The sequence below is a fragment of the Marmota flaviventris genome, chromosome 8 (genome assembly GCF_047511675.1).
Source record: "Marmota flaviventris isolate mMarFla1 chromosome 8, mMarFla1.hap1, whole genome shotgun sequence".
NCBI lineage: Eukaryota > Metazoa > Chordata > Mammalia > Rodentia > Sciuridae > Marmota > Marmota flaviventris.
The window spans coordinates 41,431,126-41,451,706 of NC_092505.1; the positions used below are offsets into that span (position 1 = coordinate 41,431,126).

The 20,581-nt window shown below is 38.7% G+C and overlaps 1 protein-coding gene across 1 annotated transcript in view; it reads left to right on the top strand.

Annotated features, from left to right (window-relative positions):
• Positions 1-20,581, top strand: part of Vps8 (VPS8 subunit of CORVET complex) — a 252,940-nt gene that overhangs the window by 77,445 nt on the left and 154,914 nt on the right. The window contains exons 21-22 of the mRNA XM_027951524.2: positions 275-321; positions 16,637-16,859. Of these exons, the coding sequence (XP_027807325.1) occupies positions 275-321; positions 16,637-16,859 (270 nt within the window). The remainder of the gene's footprint in view (positions 1-274; positions 322-16,636; positions 16,860-20,581) is intronic.

Here is a 20,581-nt window from a genome sequence, read left to right on the forward strand (position 1 = left end):
TTCCTTTTGCTCCTTCTGTTATAGATTTGCAATAAACACCATAATGCATAATTCTTTTCCTTAAATGTGTTTAGAATAATTTTTTAGAAATAGAATTACTGGGTCAAAGTGTTTCCATATTTTTAAGACTTTTGACACATAGTGTCAAATTGCTTACAAAAGCTTGGCCCAGAGTTATCCTAATAATCCAACAGCATCTTAAGCAGACCTCTTATTTTACTAATGGGCTGTGCACTGGGGCATGGGGCTGATCTTCTTTATGATTCCTCTACAGGATATGGTACCTGTCATAGTTGATTACTGCCTTCTGCTGCAGCGAAAGTAAGTATGCACTGGCTGTCACATTCAATTATTTTGAACCCAGGTAGCATGGTGTTTATGTATAATTCACTGATATGACTTCTATAAATTTGACTAGATGGGATTTTTAAAATGAATTTACAGAAATTTGATTTTTTAACAGTTTTCCATTCATCTAATGAAATTAACTTTTCCAAAACAAATTCTTATGAGTGTATCATCTCTGAATTTGTGTATCATGATAATGGAGGCAAAGAATGTAACTAACAAAAAAAGAAATACTACATAGGGATCTTAAAAGTAAAAAGTATATTATTCATGTACAGTATATACACTCTTTTTTTTGTGTTAATTCATACACTTTTTTGTGTGTGTGTGTGGTGCTGGGGATTGAATCCAGGGTCTTATGCATTCAAGGCAATCACTCTACCAATTGAGCTATATCCCTAGCCCTTTACATACACTCTTGTGAACCATCATTAAAACACAGATTTCAAAGCACTAAAAATAAATAAATAAATAAAAAGCCAGATTCATTTTGCAGTGTTTTTTTTTTTTTTTTAAAACAAACTAGGGACTGAACCCAGGAATAACTACCACCAAGCTACATCTCCAGTTCTTTTTAGTTTTATTTTGAGACAGGGGTCTTTCTAAGTTGCCCAGGCTGACCTTGAACTTGTGATCCTCCTGCCTTATCCCCTAAGTAACCAAGATTATAGGCATGTGTAACTACACCCACCTGCAGTGTTGTTTTTTTTAAGTTCTTTTTGTTTAAAATAAACAAGTGTAAATAAACTCTTGATTAGGCTTTGTTGGTTTAAATAGTAACTATTAAATTAATCCACATATGCTAATTCAGTTTTTCACACTCATAATAGTAGTCTAGTGTTGTTTCAAGTCCTTGACATTTATTTATGTAATTTTTGTAGCAACTTATTTAATTTTTATAACAATGAAGTAGGCATTATTAATCCTCATTTTGTAGAAATGTTTCCAGAAGTGCCAAACAAAGGTAGGATACAAACCCAGGAGCTCCTATATTCTTGGTCTCAACCACTAGTTTGTACCACCTTCTAATAGAGAACAAATGCAGGAATCTAATACAGATACTTCTAAAACCCTGTATGATATTGACTTGACTCATGAATTTATATGTATTCTAGTAGCCTGATTCCTAAATTGTTGAAAGTATAAATGAAATTTATCAAGAGGGCAATTATTTGATATGTCAGGCCTTTGTTAAGTCATGGATAGCTATAACTTTGTTTACTTGGGATTCAGATTCTAATATTTTAGCGATAGTGTTAATGTAATTAGCAAAATGTGTATTTGATAGGAATGTCATTGAGAACATTATATTATACGTTGTCTCCCTTAGAAGAGTATAAAGGAAAAGTTTCTTTCAGATATTAGGGATTGAAATACCTTTGCATTTTCTCGACAGCTAGCTTACTTTTAGCTGATAGACAGTAAATCAGATAGCTAATCACTGCTCTTAGAAGACAAAGCACCGTTGTACATTAACTCCACCCTGTCTTTTCTTAACCTAGTGTTTCCATGCACTATCTTGTTATTTATCTTGTATTTTTTAAAACAGCATTAAAAGTTTGTGGATCAGTTTACATATTTTATTTCATTCAATCCTTATAATTAAGAAAGATAATGTTATCCTCCTTTTCAGATGAAAAAATGGAGGTAAGGAGGTGTTCTTAATACTAATGAGTACTGCAATCAACTCAGATCTTCAAATTGAGATAATTGTAAATGTGATGAAATGAAATCCCTCAAAGACTAAATTCTGTTTAGAGTTAGAAGGCATATCTTACCCTAAACGTGGAATATTTTCACCTAGAGTGGAATTTGGCACAAAGTAGCTATTCAGTTGGCCTGATGGCTGAATTAACAAGAGAATTATGGTTTGCAGGGTCACTTGTGATCATTATCTTGGAGCACTTGAATACTCTCATAGTGACATAAACTCAAAATGGCCCTAACAGTTGTAAAACAAAGGATAATATAAGGAAAAATAAAAGCAGATGTTCTGGAGATAAGCATTGCTTTTATATGTGATTTGAAAATATTCTCCAGCTTTATTTAACCTATTGACTGACTGGGAGTACAGTAATTTTTGCATTAAATCACAGTATATAACAAAAGATAAAATCTTGTCTGAATTTTCACCAGATTAGAATCTGTTATCTTATTATCAACTTTTTTCTTTCCTGTAACTTTCCTGGACTCCTTAGCATGTTTTTGTCTGGGCTATACTAAAAGCAAATTTAGTATTGGCAGGGAGGGACCAGTAGTCAGAGTATATTCCTGACCTCTTTTCGGGAGGTGATGTCAGGAGTCCTTTGTCAGCTGTTCCTAGACCTTTTTATAGTTCTTCCCTTCCTTTCTCTTCATGCACTCTTTGATCAAGGGCATGCACTTTCCCCCAAACCATGGTTCAAATAGTATGGCTTTCTTCTCTCAATTCTCTTACCAGAGGCTGAAGATTAGATTGTATTAGATCTGACTTTCTTCTTAGAAAAGTTCCAGCATATGTGTTCTTTGTCTTTCTTTCATTCTGGTTTCTTTTCCTACTCCTGTTTTTTAGGTTCTAGTAAAGTCAGAAGGGATAGGGCAGCATTGCCATCAATATCAGAAAGTTGGTGCTTTTAAACTAAGCAGTGGGTTAGACATTCCTTCTTTTGTTGTAGATTCATTTTCTTGCTCTTGTTTTCTTCTTACCTTACTGCTTTTTAAAAAAAATCTGAATGTTAAGATCCTATATATGGGCATGAGCTTAGGAGAAAGAATGGAATAACTCGATTTTTTGTATCCAGGCTGTCTTTTAGTTCCTTTCCCTTTCAAACATGCAATAATTAATAGCTTTATTAGATGTTAAAATCTTATGTTTTTTTTTTTTTTTTTTAAATTTTTTATTGTTGGCTGTTCAAAACATTACATAGTTCTTGATATATCATATTTCACAATTTGATTCAAGTGGGTTATGAGCTCCCATTTTTACCCCATATACAGATTGCAGAATCACATCAGTTACACATCCATTGGTTTACATATTGCCATACTAGTGTCTGTTGTATTCTGCTGTCTTTCCTATCCTCTACTATCCCCCCTCCCCTCCCCTCCCCTCCCCTCCCCTCTTCTCTCTCTGCCCCCTTTACTGACATTCGTTTGTCCCCCTTGTATTATTTTTCCCCTTCCCCTCACTTCCTCTTGTATGTACTTTTGTATACCTCTGAGGGTCTCCTTCCATTTCCATGCATTTTCCCTTCTCTCTCCCTTTCCCTCCCACCTCTCATCCCTGTTTAATGTTAATCTTCTTCTCATGCTCTTCGACCCTACTCTGTTCTTAGCTACTCTCCTTATATCAAAGAAGACATTTGACATTTGTTTTTTAGGGATTGGCTAGCTTCACTTAGCATAATCTGCTCTAATGCCATCCATTTCCCTGTAAATTCTATGATTTTGTCATTTTTTAATGCAGAGTAATACTCCATTGTGTATAAATGCCACATTTTTTTTATCCATTCATCCATTGAAGGGCATCTAGGTTGGTTCCACAGCCTAGCTATTGTGAATTGTGCTGCTATGAACATCGATGTAGCAGTGTCCCTGTAGCATGCTCTTTTTAGGTCTTTAGGGAATAGACCGAGAAGGGGAATAGCTGGGTCAAATGGTGGCTCCATTCCCAGCTTTCCAAGAAATCTCCATACTGCTTTCCAAATTGGCTGCACCAATTTGCAGTCCCACCAGCAATGTACAAGTGTACCCTTTTCCCCACATCCTCGCCAGCACTTGTTGTTGTTTGACTTCATAATGGCTGCCAATCTAACTGGAGTGAGATGGTATCTTAGGGTGGTTTTGATTTGCATTTCTCTGACTGCTAGAGATGGTGAGCATTTTTTCATGTACTTGTTGATTGACTGTATGTCCTCCTCTGAGAAGTGTCTGTTCAGGTCCTTGGCCCATTTGTTGATTGGGTTGTTTGTTCTCTTATTGTCTAATTTTTTGAGCTCTTTGTATACTCTGGATATTAGGGCTCTATCTGAGGTGTGAGGAGTAAAGATTTGTTCCCAGGATGTAGGCTCTCTATTTACCTCTCTTATTGTATCTTTTGCTGAGAAAAAACTTTTTAGTTTGAGTAAGTCCCATTTGTTGATTCTAGTTATTAACTTTTGTGCTATGGGTGTCCTATTGAGGAATTTGGAGCCCGACCCCACCGACTGTAGATCGTAGCCAACTTTTTCTTCTATCAGACGGCGCGTCTCTGATTTGATATCAAGCTCCTTGATCCATTTTGAATTAACTTTTGTGCATGGCGAGAGAAAGGGATTCAGTTTCATTTTGTTGCATATGGATTTCCAGTTTTCCCAGCACCATTTGTTGAAGATGCTATCCTTCCTCCATTGCATGCTTTTAGCCCCTTTATCAAATATAAGATAGTTGTAGTTTTGTGGATTGGTTTCTGTGTCCTCTATTCTGTACCATTGGTCCACCCGCCTGTTTTGGTACCAGTACCATGCTGTTTTTGTTACTATTGCTCTGTAATATAGTTTGAAGTCTGGTATCGCTATACCGCCTGATTCACACTTCCTGCTTAGCATTGTTTTTGCTATTCTGGGTCTTTTATTTTTCCATATGAATTTCATGATTGCTTTCTCTATTTCTACAAGAAATGCCGTTGGGATTTTGATTGGCATTGCATTAAACCTATAGAGAACTTTTGGTAATATCGCCATTTTGATGATGTTAGTTCTGCCTATCCATGAACAGGGTATATTTTTCCATCTTCTAAGATCTTCTTCTATTTCTCTCTTTAGGGTTCTGTAGTTTTCATTGTATAAGTCTTTCACCTCTTTTGTTAGGTTGATTCCCAAGTATTTTATTTTTTTTGAAGATATTGTGAATGGAGTGGTTGTCCTCATTTCCATTTCAGAGGATTTGTCGCTGATATACAGGAATGCCTTTGATTTATGCGTGTTGATTTTATATCCTGCCACTTTGCTGAATTCATTTATTAGCTCTAATAGTTTCTTTGTAGACCCTTTTGGGTCTGCTAGGTATAGAATCATGTCATCTGCAAATAGTGATAATTTAAGTTCTTCTTTTCCTATTTTGATGCCTTTAATTTCTTTCGTCTGTCTAATTGCTCTGGCCAGTGTTTCGAGAACTATGTTGAACAGAAGTGGTGAGAGAGGGCATCCCTGTCTTGTTCCAGATTTTAGAGGGAATGCCTTCAATTTTTCTCCATTCAGAATGATGCTAGCCTGAGGCTTAGCATAGATTGCTTTTACAATATTGAGGTATGTTCCTGTTATCCCTAGTTTTTCTAGAGTTTTGAACATAAAGGGATGCTGTACTTTGTCGAATGCTTTTTCCGCATCTATCGAGATGATCATATGGTTCTTATTTTTAAGTCTATTGATGTGGTGAATAACATTTATTGATTTCCGTATATTGAACCAGCCTTGCATCCCAGGGATGAATCCTACTTGATCATGGTGCACAATTTTTTTGATATGTTTTTGTATCCGATTCGCCAGAATTTTATTGAGGATTTTTGCATCTAGGTTCATTAGAGATATTGGTCTGTAGTTTTCTTTCTTTGAAGTGTCTTTGTCTGGTTTAGGTATCAGGGTGATGTTGGCCTCGTAGAATGAATTTGGAAGTTCTCCCTCTTTTTCTATTTCCCGAAGTAGCTTGAAAAGTATTGGTATTAGTTCCTCTTTAAAGGTTTTGTAAAACTCTGCTGTATACCCATCCGGTCCTGGGCTTTTCTTAGTTGGTAGTCTTTTGATGGTTTCTTCTATTTCCTCAATTGATATTGGTCTGTTTAGGTTGTCTATATCCTCCTGACTCAATCTGGGCAGATCATATGACTTAAGAAATTTATCTATGCCTTCACTATCTTCTAATTTATTGGAGTATAAGGATTCAAAATAATTTTTGATTATCTTCTGTATTTCTGAAGTGTCTGTTGTGATATTGCCTCTTTCATCCCGTATGTTAGTGATTTGAGTTCTCTCTCTTCTTCTCTTCGCTAGCATGGCTAAGGGTCTGTCGATTTTGTTTATTTTTTCAAAGAACCAACTTTTAGTTTTGTCAATTTTTTCAATTGTTTCTTTTGTTTCGATTTCATTGATTTCAGCTCTGATTTTAATTATTTCTTGCCTTCTACTTCTTTTGCTGTTGTTTTGCTCTTCTTTTTCTAGGATTTTGAGATGAAGTATGAGATCATTTATTTGTTGGTTTTTTCTTTTTTTAAGGAATGAACTCCAAGCAATGAATTTTCCTCTTAGAACTGCTTTCAATGTGTCCCATAGATTCCGATATGTTGTGTCTGTGTTTTCATTAATCTCTAAGAATTTTTTAATTTCCTCCTTGATGTCTTCTATAACCCATTGATCATTCAGTAACCTATTGTTCATTCTCCAAGTGATATATTCTTTTTCCTTCCTTCTTTTATCGTTGATTTTCAGTTCCATTCCATTATGATCAGATAGGATGCATGGTATTATCTCTACTCCTTTGTATTGTCTAAGAGTTTCCCTGTGACATAATATATGATCTATTTTTGAGAAGGATCCATGTGCTGCTGAGAAAAAAGTGTAACTGTTTGATGTTGGGTGGTATATTCTATATATGTCAATTAAATCTAGGTTATTAATTGTGTTATTGAGTTCTATAGTTTCCTTATTCAACTTTTGTTTGGAAGATCTGTCCAGTGGTGAGAGAGGTGTGTTGAAGTCTCCCATGATTATTGTATGGTGGTCTATTAGACTCTTGAACTTGAGAAGAGTTTGTTTGATGAACATAGCTGCACCATTGTTTGGGGCATATATATTTATGATTGTTATGTCTTGTTGGTGTATGGTTCCCTTGAGCAGTATGTAGTGTCCCTCTTTATCCCTTTTGATTAACTTTGGCTTAAAATCTATTTTATTTGATATGAGTATGGATACTCCTGCTTGTTTCCGAAGTCCATATGAGTGATATGATTTTTCCCAACCTTTCACCTTCAGCCTATGTATGTCTTTTCCTATCAAATGCGTCTCCTGTAGGCAGCATATTGTTGGGTCTTGTTTTGTGATCCATTCTACTAGCCTGTGTCTCTTAATTGGTGAGTTTAAGCCATTAACATTTAGGGTTATTATTGAGATATGGGTTGTTCTTCCAGCCATATTTGTTTATTTATGTTACTAAACATGGTTTGTTTTCCACTTTGATTATTTTCCCCCCTTTAGTGTCCTACCTCCCACTGTTGGTTTTCATTGTTATTTTCCATTTCCTCTTCCTGTAATGTTTTGCCAAGGATGTTTTGAAGAGATGGTTTTCTAGCTGCAAATTCTTTTAACTTTTGTTTATCGTGGAAGGTTTTAATTTCATCTTCCATCCTGAAGCTTAATTTCGCTGGAAACACAATTCTTGGTTGGAACCCATTTTCTTTCAGTGTTTGAAATATGTTATTCCAGGATCTTCTAGCTTTCAGAGTCTGTGTTGAAAGATCAGCTGTTATCCTGATTGGCTTACCCCTAAATGTGATCTGCTTCCTTTCTCTTGTAGCTTTTAAAATTCTCTCCTTGTTCTGTATGTTGGGCATCTTCATTATAATGTGTCTAGGTGTGGGTCTCTTATGATTTTGCACATTCGGCGTCCTGTAGGCTTCTAGGATTTGGGGTTCTGTCTCAGTCTTCAAATCTGGGAAGTTTTCTCGAATTATTTCATTGAATAGATTGCTCATTCCTTTGGTTTGAAACTCTGTTCCTTCCTGTATCCCAATGACTCTTAAATTTGGTCTCTTGATGTTATCCCATATTTCTTGGATGTTCTGCTCATGGTTTCTTAACAGTCTTGCTGAGCTGTCTATGTTCTTTTCAAGTTGATATACTTTATCTTCATTGTCTGATGTTCTGTCTTCTAAGTGTTCTACTCTGCTGGTAGTATTCTCAATTGAGTTTTTAAGTTGGCTTATTGCTTCCTGCATTTCTAGGATTTCTGTTTGTTTGTTTTTTATAACCTCTATTTCCCTGTATAGTTGATCTTTTGCTTCTTGGATTTGTTTATGTAATTCATTGTTGAAGTGATCTTTCATTGTCTGATTTTGCTGTCTGATGTCTTCCTTGAGACTCCAGATCATCTGAAGCATGTATATCCTGAATTCTTTATCTGACATTCCATCAGCTGCAGCTATTACCTCTTCTAAAGTTGAGTTGACCTGCAATGCTTGTGGTCCTTTCTTTCCTTGTCTCTTCATACTGTTCGCGTTCCTTTCTTCTTGGTGAAACTGTTGTGCTATTGAATTTTCCCCCTATATATTTATATTGGTCTTGTTTAGTTGCAAAGTCTCCCTCGCAGGCACGGGCGGCGGCTCTGCCCCTCCGCCAATTGGGGCAATGTGCCTACCACGCCGGCAGGCCGCTGGGCCTGCTCTGCCAGTCGGTAGCAGGTCCGCCGTCCTTGCAGGCGCGGGCGGCGGCTCTGTCCCTCTGTGGGCCGCTAGGCTTGTTCTGTCGGTGGTCGCAGTTCTGCCTACTTTGCAGGCGCAGGCAGCGGCACTGCCCCTCTGCAGGCCTCTGGGGCTGTACTGCCAGTGGGTCGCAGGTCCGCCTACTTTGCAGGCGTGGGGGGGGGGGCGGCTCTACCCTTCCTCAGGCCACTGGGCCTGTTCTGTCTCTCGGTTGCAGGTCTGACCTGTTCTGATGGTGGTCTCAGTTCCGACTACCTTGCAGGCGCGGGGGAGGGGGCGGCTCTGCCTCCCAGCAGGCCGCTGCTCCTCTTCTGCCGGTGGGTCGCAGGCCCGCCTACCTTGCAGGAGTGATTGGAAGCTCTGTCCCGCCGCGGGCCACTGGGCCTTTTCTGTCGGTGGTCACCCTTCCCCTACCTGGCAGGCGAGGGGGGTGGCGGGCGGCTCTGCCCCTCAGCAGGCCGCTGGGCCTGCTCTGTGTTTGGTCCCAGTTCCCTCTACTATGCCGGCGCAGGGGGAGGGGGCGGCTCAGCCTCTCAGCAGGCGGCTGCTCCTCTTCTGCCGGTGGGTCGCAGGCCCGCCTACCTTGCAGGAGTGATTGGAAGCTCTGTCCCGCCGCGGGCCACTGGGCCTTTTCTGTCTGTGGTCACCCTTCCCGTACCTGGCAGGCGAGGGGGGTGGGGGGCGGCTCTGCCCCTCAGCAGGCCGCTGGGCCTGCTCTGTGTTTGGTCCCAGTTCCCTCTACTATGCCGGCGCAGGGGGAGGGGGCGGCTCAGCCTCTCAGCAGGCGGCTGCTCCTCTTCTGCCAGTGGGTCGCAGGCCCGCCTACCTTGCAGGGGTGATTGGAAGCTCTGTCCCGCCCTGGGCCACTGGGCCTTTTCTGTCGGTGGTCACCCTTCCCCTACCTGGCAGGCGAGGGGGGTGGGGGGCGGCTCTGCCCCTCAGCAGGCCGCTGGGCCTGCTCTGTCTTTGGTCCCAGTTCCCTCTACTATGCCGGCGCAGGGGGAGGGGGCGGCTCAGCCTCTCAGCAGGCGACTGCTCCTCTTCTGCAGGTGGGTCGCAGGCCCGCCTACCTTGCAGGAGTGATTGGAAGCTCTGTCCCGCCCTGGGCCACTGGGCCTTTTCTGTCGGTGGTCACCCTTCCCCTACCTGGCAGGCGAGGGGGGTGGGGGGTGGCTCTGCCCCTCAGCAGGCCGCTGGGCCTGCTCTGTCTTTGGTCCCAGTTCCCTCTACTATGCTGGCGCAGGGGGAGGGGGCGGCTCAGCCTCTCAGCAGGCGGCTGCTCCTCTTCTGCTGGTGGGTCGCAGGCCCGCCTACCTTGCAGGAGTGATTGGAAGCTCTGTCCCGCTGCGGGCCACTGGGCCTTTTCTGTCGGTGGTCACCCTTCCCCTACCTGGCAGGCGAGGGGGGTGGGGGGCGGCTCTGCCCCTCAGCAGGCCGCTGGGCCTGCTCTGTGTTTGGTCCCAGTTCCCTCTACTATGCCGGCGCAGGGGGAGGGGCGGCTCAACCTCTCAGCAGGCGACTGCTCCTCTTCTGCCGGTGGGTCGCAGGCCCGCCTACCTTGCAGGAGTGATTGGAAGCTCTGTCCCGCCCTGGGCCACTGGGCCTTTTCTGTCGGTGGTCACCCTTCCCCTACCTGGCAGGCGAGGGGGGTGGGGGGCGGCTCTGCCCCTCAGCAGGCCGCTGGGCCTGCTCTGTCTTTGGTCCCAGTTCCCTCTACTATGCTGGCGCAGGGGGAGGGGGCGGCTCAGCCTCTCAGCAGGCGGCTGCTCCTCTTCTGCAGGTGGGTCGCAGGCCCGCCTACCTTGCAGGAGTGATTGGAAGCTCTGTCCCGCCCTGGGCCACTGGGCCTTTTCTGTCGGTGGTCACCCTTCCCCTACCTGGCAGGCGAGGGGGGTGGGGGGTGGCTCTGCCCCTCAGCAGGCCGCTGGGCCTGCTCTGTCTTTGGTCCCAGTTCCCTCTACTATCAAAATCTTATGTTTAATTAAATAGTTCAGTGTAATCACTCTTAATGGTAGAGATTTTATAATTTTTTCTTAAAGTTGGCATAGATAATAAAGTTAAAAATGGTGAAGTCCCTAGGCTTAATTGAAGCAAAAGATTATTAGATATGTGTAGTTCATTCAGTTATGGTATCTTTCTTCTTAAACTGATATTCTCTTTATACCATTTTCTTTGACATTTTGTTACACTTATGTCTAGAGTCTTCTACAGTCCCATGTTTGCAAAATATTTGTGACATTAACATTGCCTTAAGGAATGCTCAGATTGTACATAATGCAAATACAATCTTAAAAAACATATTCTAGTTCTAAGCCAATTTAAATAACTTCTTCCACTTGTAGAGTCACCACTCAAACACTCAGTCTTGGCCCACAGATGCCTTTATATGAATATCTTCTGATAGAATACATTCTTTTTATTCTCTGTCTTTTTTGAGGGGGGTGGGTTACTGGGGATTGAATGCAGGGGCACACAACCACTGAGCCACATCCCCAGCCTTATTTTGTATTTTATTTAGAGACAGGGTCTCACTGAGTTGTTTAGCGCCTCACTGTTGGCTAAGGCTGACTTTGAACTCTAGATCCTCCTGCTTCAGCCTCTGGAGCTGCTGGGATTACAGGTGTGTGCCATGGCGCCCAGCTTCTTTCTCTCTCTCTCTCTCTCTCTCTCTTTGTGGTACTGGAAGTTGAATGCCAGGTTGCTTTCTACTAATGAGCTACATCACTAGCCCTGAATTTTATTTTGAGACAGGGTCTCACTAAGTTGCCTAAGCTGGCCTTGAACTTGCGACCCTTGTACCTTAACCTTCCAAGTTGCTGGAATTCCAGACATGTACCACTGCACTCAGGCGCACTCCCCCTCCCCCCCCCCCCCCCCGCCACTTTCTTGCTAGGGATCAAATTTTGTCTTTTTATTTTCATAAATCATATTATTTCTTATGAGGGCCAAATTATATTTATAATATACTCTCTGACATTAATTTTAACTCAATATCACCATTATTACACTGTAATCACCATTATTACCTCATAGTATAATTCATATACCCTTATACCCAGCAATATTAATTGAATCAATGTATATATCATATATATTTCTTTTTAATATATACTTAATATCTCTTTTATAATATAAAGTCCTTCATATTATGGCAGGAACCACATTTGTTTTTCTCTTATAGGGCATACTGATCAGTGTATCATGGACATCATTATGGACTAAGAATTGGCTTTAGAGTTTTTGTGGTTTACTTAAAATCAGAAATGACAGGAATTCTGTTTTTGTATATTTATACTTTATTTTCATAATTCAGTCTCTGTTCTACAATTTTATTTTAATTTTTTTTTCAGTTTGAGACAAACAATACAAACTGTTTCAAGGCTTTTTATAGGACTCTTAATGATTTGTCATTTTGCCTATAAACATACATACTGTATAACTCTCTAGTAGCTATAATGTCAGTTTTATTTTGGAAATAGCTCCAGAGCTTATGTGAAACATAATCATAATTTTGAACATTGTTTAAAAATAGACACTTACTATATGTTAATTATATCAATAAAGCAGTTATAAAGTAAAAAAAGATTAATGTTCTCTGTACATGATATTGACCACTATATTTCTCTAAGGAAATCTCCAGAGCTGTTGAGAAGCCATCATTCAAATGACTAAAGTTATATAGGAAGTTGAACCAAAAGTATTTCTGTTAAATCCAAAGTGAAGCTTCAGTGGTTTTTTGATATGCAGAATGTTTGTTCAGTCATGTTGTTCAACATCAGGCTTAGTGTTTGAGAAACAGAAATATCTTAATCATGAAGCATGTTTGAGGAACTAGATGTTTTGGGTGACCATTTTCTTGATAACTGCATGTTTAAATTTTAATTATTAAAAAATAGGGGAGAAAGGTACCATATCTTTAATTTTATAATAGCTTTGTTGAGGTATAATTCACATACCATAAAATTTACCCTTTTAAAGTATATAATTGAGTAGTTTCCACATCAAGTTAATTCATGTTTTTTTTTTTAATCTTTACAACATTTTGAACACAACTTCTTAAAGTTCACTTGAATTTTGCTTTTACACAGTAAAAGTACACAAGAAAACAACCAAATCAACTTTGAATTTATTAAATCTCACTTCTATTTAATGGAAATTAATTTATTTGGTTCTGGTTACATATTTAGTATAATTGGCAGGTACTTTTGATTGATGATACCCAGGCTCTCTGTCTCAGAATTTGTAATTATCTCATAATCAAAGCAGTTCATATTAATAAAATTATACAATTGATAATGTATGAAGTGAATTTAGCCATCTTTCTCTATTTGACGTAAAAATGATAAACTTCAAAAATATCTTTAGTATGAGTATTAGAAAAATCTCTTTGATGGCTCTCTCTTATTCATGGTAGATTTTTCTGTGATAGTTGTTATAGGAAGCTCAGCTTGAAATGATAAGTAGCAGGGTTGAATCCAGCCAGCCCTTCTAGGAAACAAAGTCTGCACCCTGGAGAATACCTAAATATAGAAAGAAACATGAGAGCTGAAAACTGTTGTGTGTGTGTGTGTGTGTGCGTGCTTATCTCTTTCCTCCCTCTCCTGATGCCCTAATAAATATTCTCCCAGAAAGATGAAACTATGCCTTAGAATTCTGTTGTTTTTTATTTTGAGGTAGAGATGCAGGAGTTGCTGAGTTTTACTTTTTTTGCTTGCCTTTTTATAGCTTTTGATTAGTTAAAAACAAAATGTGTGGTCTTGCCATTAATCTTATCAAATTGCATGCTACTCTTTGTCACAGGAGCACCTTGTCTGTCAATTTTTATGTTCTTTTTACTTAAATTTTAGCTATCTTTTATTCTCCTTGTCAAGGCTTTTTGTATTGAACTAAAATATATAATTATCTTCCTTAGCATTTTTTTTTAAAAAGTACATTATATAGTACAAGGTCTGTGAAACATGACATTTTCTGTGAATTCATAATTTTGTTATTTTTTTATAGTAAAACTTGATTAATCTCAGTTTCTTTTGCCTGGCTAGTAATCGGTAATCACAAAGTGTGATGACTTATTGATTAAAATGAAACTAACATGAAAAATATTCTGATAAATGTGAAGCAGAGGGAAAAAATGATGGAAAAGTTATATTTGTGTATTTGAGAAAAAATAAATGGATATAGATTTTCCCCCAGGATATTGTGAATGCTATTCCTTGGAAGGTGACATGTGATTCTAGTATAGTTGAAGCCAGACAGTCTGCCACCTATCTACTTTTAGGACTTCAGATGAGGCAAAACCTCATCCCATTCCTTTTGTTTGTTTTGTTTTTTTCTTTTAATGTCCAGGGCACTGAACTTGGAGCCTTGAGTATGCCAAGCTACACTCTGCTACCAAGCTAAACCCCCAACCCCAGTCCCTAAAAGGTCAAGAGCTTCCTTGATCTTTTATTGGAACTTGTCATGAATAGACAAGTGGATAAACAAATCATCCACCATTTTCCAACAGTTGAACAATTGACAAGATATATATATATATATATATATATTTTATACATATCAACAAAATTAATGATCCTAACAGGTAAATAAAATTAGCATAGTTTTTATATTTAAAAAATGGAATGAATAAGTGAATGATACAAGACAATAAAGTTTGTGAATTAAAACAGAAATTGTTCAATTTTGCCATTTTTAAAAACAATGATGTTGTTTAATTTGTACTTGTTAAATTATTAAGAGGAAAAACCAGTTGTCTCATGAAATTCATATGATAATATATTGATGGTGGCACTGTTAATTGATACTGTGATACTTTTTGAAGATAATTTAGTCACATATTTCAAGTGCACATTTAGTCACACATTTCAAATTTTTCCTTTCTTTCTTTATTTCTTTTTTTTTTTTTTTTCCTTCCTTTTGCTGGGGATCAAACCCAGGGCCTCTCACATGCTAGGCCAGCACTCTATTACTCACCTACAACCCCTACTCCTCATATCTTTTCACTTAAGTTAAATTCCTAAAAGTTGAATGACTAAGTAATTGTGCCCTCAAAGTGGAAAAGGACATATATGTAGATGTTTATCGTGACATCACCTGAAAAAGCAAATATAGTGACATAGCCAACATTATAGGAATAATTAAGCAAATTCTGATGTTGAAGCATTGTTAAACAAAATGGTAATTTTACAGAGTAAGTAGCTACTGAGAAAGGGAAACTCTTATACACTATTGGTCTAGTCAAAATGGAAAACAGTATAGAGATTCCTCAAGAAACTAGAAGTAGAGCTCCCATATGATTCGGCAATGCCACTACTGAATAGACATTCAAAGTGTTGAAGAAATACCAGTACTCCCTTGTTTATTACAGAACAATTTACAATAGCCAAGATATGGAATCAACTGAGAGATCCACCAACTCTGAATGGATACAGGAAATACGGTAGATATACACAGTGGAATTACTCTTCAGACATAAAAGAGCGAGGTCCTGCCAATTATAGCAACATAGATGAACCTGGAGGACATTATGTTAAATGATACAAGTCGAAGAAAGACACATACTGCATGTTCTCATGTCTAGAGGCTAAAAAGTTGAGCTCATAGAAATAAAGAGTAGGATAATGGTTACCAGAGGCTGGCAAGGATAGGGGGTAACAGGAGATGGAGAAAGGAGGATTAAAGGGTACAGAAATGCAGTTGAATACAAGGAATAACTTATAATGTTTTGGAACACAGTAGGACAACTATGGTTAACAACAATTAACTGTATATTTCAAAATCGCTGATAGGATTTTGAATGTTCCCAACACAAAGCAATGATAAATGTTGGAGGTAAAGGATATGCCAATTACCTTGATCTGATCATTATACATTGTATACAAGTATTGAAATATCACACTGTTTCCCATAAACATACATTATGTTCTCTTTAAAAAAAAATAAAAATAAACCAGGTATAGTGCCTCACCCCTATAGTCCCAGCTACTCAGGAGGCTGAGATGGGAGGATCACTTGAGCCTAGGAGTTTGAGTCTAGCCTGAGCAACATAGTGAGACCCCCATCACTAAACAAACAATTAAATAAATGAAATATATTTAAATATATTTAAAATTGGAGACTTCTACAAACCCAGAAGAGTAAATAGCTATTTAGAATAGTACTTATCATATCATATGTCATGAAAACAGAATTCAAAATGTCTATGCTAAGTATACCTCAAATTATGGACTGCTTACAGAAGAAATATGAGATGAGTCACACATAGTGTTGAAGTTGGTGGCACTGAGAGTAATTAAATTTTTTCTGCAATAAAATTGTTTCTAGGTATGTGTTTTAAACATTAAACATTTTTCTTCTTCTCTCATTAATAATCATTGCCCAATCCCTTTGGGAAGAAAAGTTTGGAGCTAAAGAAATTTATTGGTTCTGAAGGTCACCTATAATATTTAGATAATAGAAAAGTTAAATTATAAGTAGTCCTTTTTTCCCCTACTCCATCATGGCTGCTCTCTTACCTACACCCTTTACTTCTGCCTGTAAGAAACAGTGTGCCATAGTAGACTGAACAAAGAATTTAGGCCAGAAGTCTGGTTTCCAGTTCTGATTGTTGTGTTCACTATGTGCCTTTCAACAACTTATTCAGTTTCTCTTATTTATAAAAAGAAGTATTGGGAAGATTAATATCTGTATCTGTATATATCTACATATATATTGACATAAAGACTTTTGCAATATAAAACTACATAGATATTGTTACTGTTTTTATGAAGTTTTTGAAATGCGGGGGGATGATATATACTAAGCGGACTAAATTTAATGGGTATTTGGAATGTTTCTAAAATTATTTTTCCCTTTCTGTTATAGGGATCTTTTATTTAGCCAGATGTATGACAAATTAAGTGAGAATTCAGTGGCCAAAGGAGTGTTTCTGGAGTGCCTTGAACCATATATTTTGAGTGATAAATTGGTGGGGATCACACCCCAGGTTATGAAAGACTTGATTGTTCATTTCCAAGATAAAAAATTAATGGAAAATGTGGAATCCCTCATTGTACATATGGATATCACCAGCCTAGATATTCAGCAGGTGAGTTTGTAGACAGCATATTAACTTAACAGAATAAATATTATTCCTTTATTGATTTTATTTACCTGACTGGTAAGGCCTTTCTCTGCCTCTTTAAAAGCCAATCAAAATCCCAGCGGCATTTCTTGTAGAAATAGAGAAAGCAATCATGAAATTCATATGGAAAAATAAAAGACCCAGAATAGCAAAAACAATGCTAAGCAGGAAGTGTGAATCAGGCGGTATAGCGATACCAGACTTCAAACTATACTACAGAGCAATAGTAACAAAAACAGCATGGTACTGGTACCAAAACAGGCGGGTGGACCAATGGTACAGAATAGAGGACACAGAAACCAATCCACAAAACTACAACTATCTTATATTTGATAAAGGGGCTAAAAGCATGCAATGGAGGAAGGATAGCATCTTCAACAAATGGTGCTGGGAAAACTGGAAATCCATATGCAACAAAATGAAACTGAATCCCTTTCTCTCGCCATGCACAAAAGTGAATTCAAAATGGATCAAGGAGCTTGATATCAAATCAGAGACACGCCATCTGATAGAAGAAAAAGTTGGCTACGATCTACATACTGTGGGGTCGGGCTCCAAATTCCTCAGTAGGACACCCATAGCACAAAAGTTAATAACTAGAATCAACAAATGGGACTTACTTAAACTAAAAAGTTTTTTCTCAGCAAAAGAAACAATAAGAGAGGTAAATAGGGAGCCTACATCCTGGGAACAAATCTTTACTCCTCACACTTCAGATAGAGCCCTAATATCCAGAGTATACAAAGAACTCAAAAAATTAGGCAATAAGATAACAAATAACCCAATCAACAAATGGGCCAAGGACCTGAACAGACACTTCTCAGAGGAGGACATACAATCAATCAACAAGTACATGAAAAAATGCTCACCATCTCTAACAGTCAGAGAAATGCAAATCAGAACCACCCTAAGATACCATCTCACTCCAGTAAGATTGGCAGCCATTATGAAGTCAAACAGCAACAAGTGCTGGCGAGGATGTGGGGAAAAAGGTACACTTGTACATTGCTGGTGGGACTGCATATTGGTGCAGCCAATTTGGAAAGCAGTATGGAGATTTCTTGGAAAGCTGGGAATGGAGCCACCATTTGACCCAGCTATTTCCCTTCTCGGTCTATTCCCTAAAGACCTAAAAAGAGCATGCTACAGGGACACTGCTACATCGATGTTCATAGCAGCTCAGTTCACAATAGCAAGACTGTGGAACCAACCTAGATGCCCTTCAATAGACGAATGGATAAAAAAAATGTGGCATTTATACACAATGGAGTATTACTCTGCATTAAAAAATGACAAAATCATAGAATTTGCAGGGAAATGGATGGCATTAGAGCAGATTATGCTAAGTGAAGCTAGCCAATCCCTAAAAAACAAATGCCAAATGTCTTCTTTGATATAAGGAGAGTAACTGGGAACAGAGTAGGGTCGAAGAGCATGAGAAGAAGATTAACATTAAACAGGGATGAGAGGTGGGAGGGAAAGGGAGAGAGAAGGGAAAGTGCATGGAAATGGAAGGAGACCCTCAGGGTTATACAAAATTACATACAAGAGGAAGTGAGGGGAAAGGGAAAAATAATACAAGGGGGAGAAATGAATGACAGTAGAGGGGGTAGAGAGAGAAGAGGGGAGGGGAGGGGGGATAGTAGAGGTTAGGAAAGGCAGCAGAATACAACAGACACTAGTATGGCAATATGTAAATCAATGGATGTGTAACTGATATGATTCTGCAATCTGTATACGGGGTAAAAATGGGAGTTCATAACCCACTTGAATCAAAGTGTGAAATATGATATGTCAAGAACTATGTAATGTTTTGAACAACCAACAATAAAAAATTAAAAAAAAAAAGCCCAATTGAGTACTTCTGGCAAGTTGTCTTATAAACTTGTATTTTTCAGTGTAGTTGTTAGGACTCTGTATAAGTCTTAGGACTGTATGTAAGCTGGATAATATAATGCTTGCAAACTGGAGATTATGCCTTATATTTCTTTGACATTCTCCAGAGCTCTTGGCATAGAGTTGACATTGCTCAATAAATGCTTCTTGACTGATCCCAGTTTGTTTGTTCAACTAAGGGTCCTTTCACATAAACAATAGAATATTTTTACCTAAGAGAATGATGCCATTTAAAATATATATATATTTTAGGTAGACACAATATATTTATTTTTATTTTTATGTGGTGCTGAGGATCAAACCCAGTGCCTCATGCATGCTAGGAGAGCACTGTACTGCTGAGCCACAACCCCAGCCCATATGATGCCACTTTTTAGATAGCTAGTATATAAGGTCAGAGTTAAATTTTGAAATGCAGAGAATGGTATGAGAGGTAAATTAGCATAAGTAGTGTGCTATAGTAGAGAATGAGAAGCTCCTTTAGATTGGCTAATTATAGAAAATCTTTCTGAGGAGGTGACATTGAGTCTTAGAATCTGAATGACAAGAAGGATCAGTAATGCAAAGATCTTTGAATAGAAGACTATTATAGGTGAAGCTAATGTTTTAAAAAAAAAAAAAGAAGATTCTGCCTTGAATTTTCAAGTAACAGTAAAAGGGCAAGCAGATCTGGAACATAATGGAAAAGAGAAGTAGACCCTGCAGGGCAAGGTACACATTTTCCCATTTTATTCTGGGTTCTTAATAAAATCATTAGAATTTTTTTTTTTGGTACCGGGGATTGAACTCAGGGGCACTTAACCACTGAGCCACATCCTCAGCCTTTTTTTTTTTTTTTTTGTATTTTATTTAGAGACAGGGTCTTACTGAGATACTTAGGGCCTCGCTAAGTTGCTGAGCCTGGCTTTAAACTTGCAATCCTCTTGCCATGATCCTCCTGCCTCAACCTCCCTAGCCACTGGGATTACAGGCATGCACTACTGCGTCCCGCTTACGATTTTTTAAGAAAGATCACCCTGGTTCCAGAGATGGTAGCAGTGAGATGGAGAGAGTCAGCCTGATTTTTGCTGTTTGGGAGGTATAATTGATTTACTGATGAATTAGATGTCAGTGTAGGAATGAGAGAATTTAAAGGCAATGTCCAAGTTTTTGTTTTGTTTAATAGCTTGAGAAATAGGATGGATAGTGATTCCTTTAAGAAGATTGGAAGACTGGAGGAAGTCTTAGTCTGAGAGACAAAATGAGGAGTCTTGCTTTGCCATTTTATTTTGAAATAGCTGCTAGACATTCAGGTGAAGATATTAAGGAAGTGGTTGGATGGGTCAGAGAGAAGGTTAAGGCTGAGGTTACAAGTGCGTTAGTTATCAGTAAAGAGATGTATGAGCATGGTACTGGCTAAAGAGAGGATAGAGAAAGAAGAGAAGAGTCCCAGAACATTTCATTTTCTAGAAACACTCTCCCAGGACACCTCACTTCCATTTTTCTATTTAACCCTCTGGCTAGTCTCTATCATTCTCCAACCTCTGATCTTCTACTTCAGTCCTCTTGTCACTCAATGGTATTATATAATTCTCATAGGAACAGAATATAGAATACCCTGTAGTTCAAGTCATAACTGTTCCTTTTTTGTGTGTGTTTTACCAAGTTGATTTCTCTCCATCCTTAAATACTTCAAGCTCCTTTTCACTATAGTTCTTTCGTCCTGATTGTCTTCTGCCTGCAGAATCCCTCATTTCCTTTTCTGCTTTTTGTCCCCATGCATGTATCCTTTAGGTACTAGCTTAAATGTT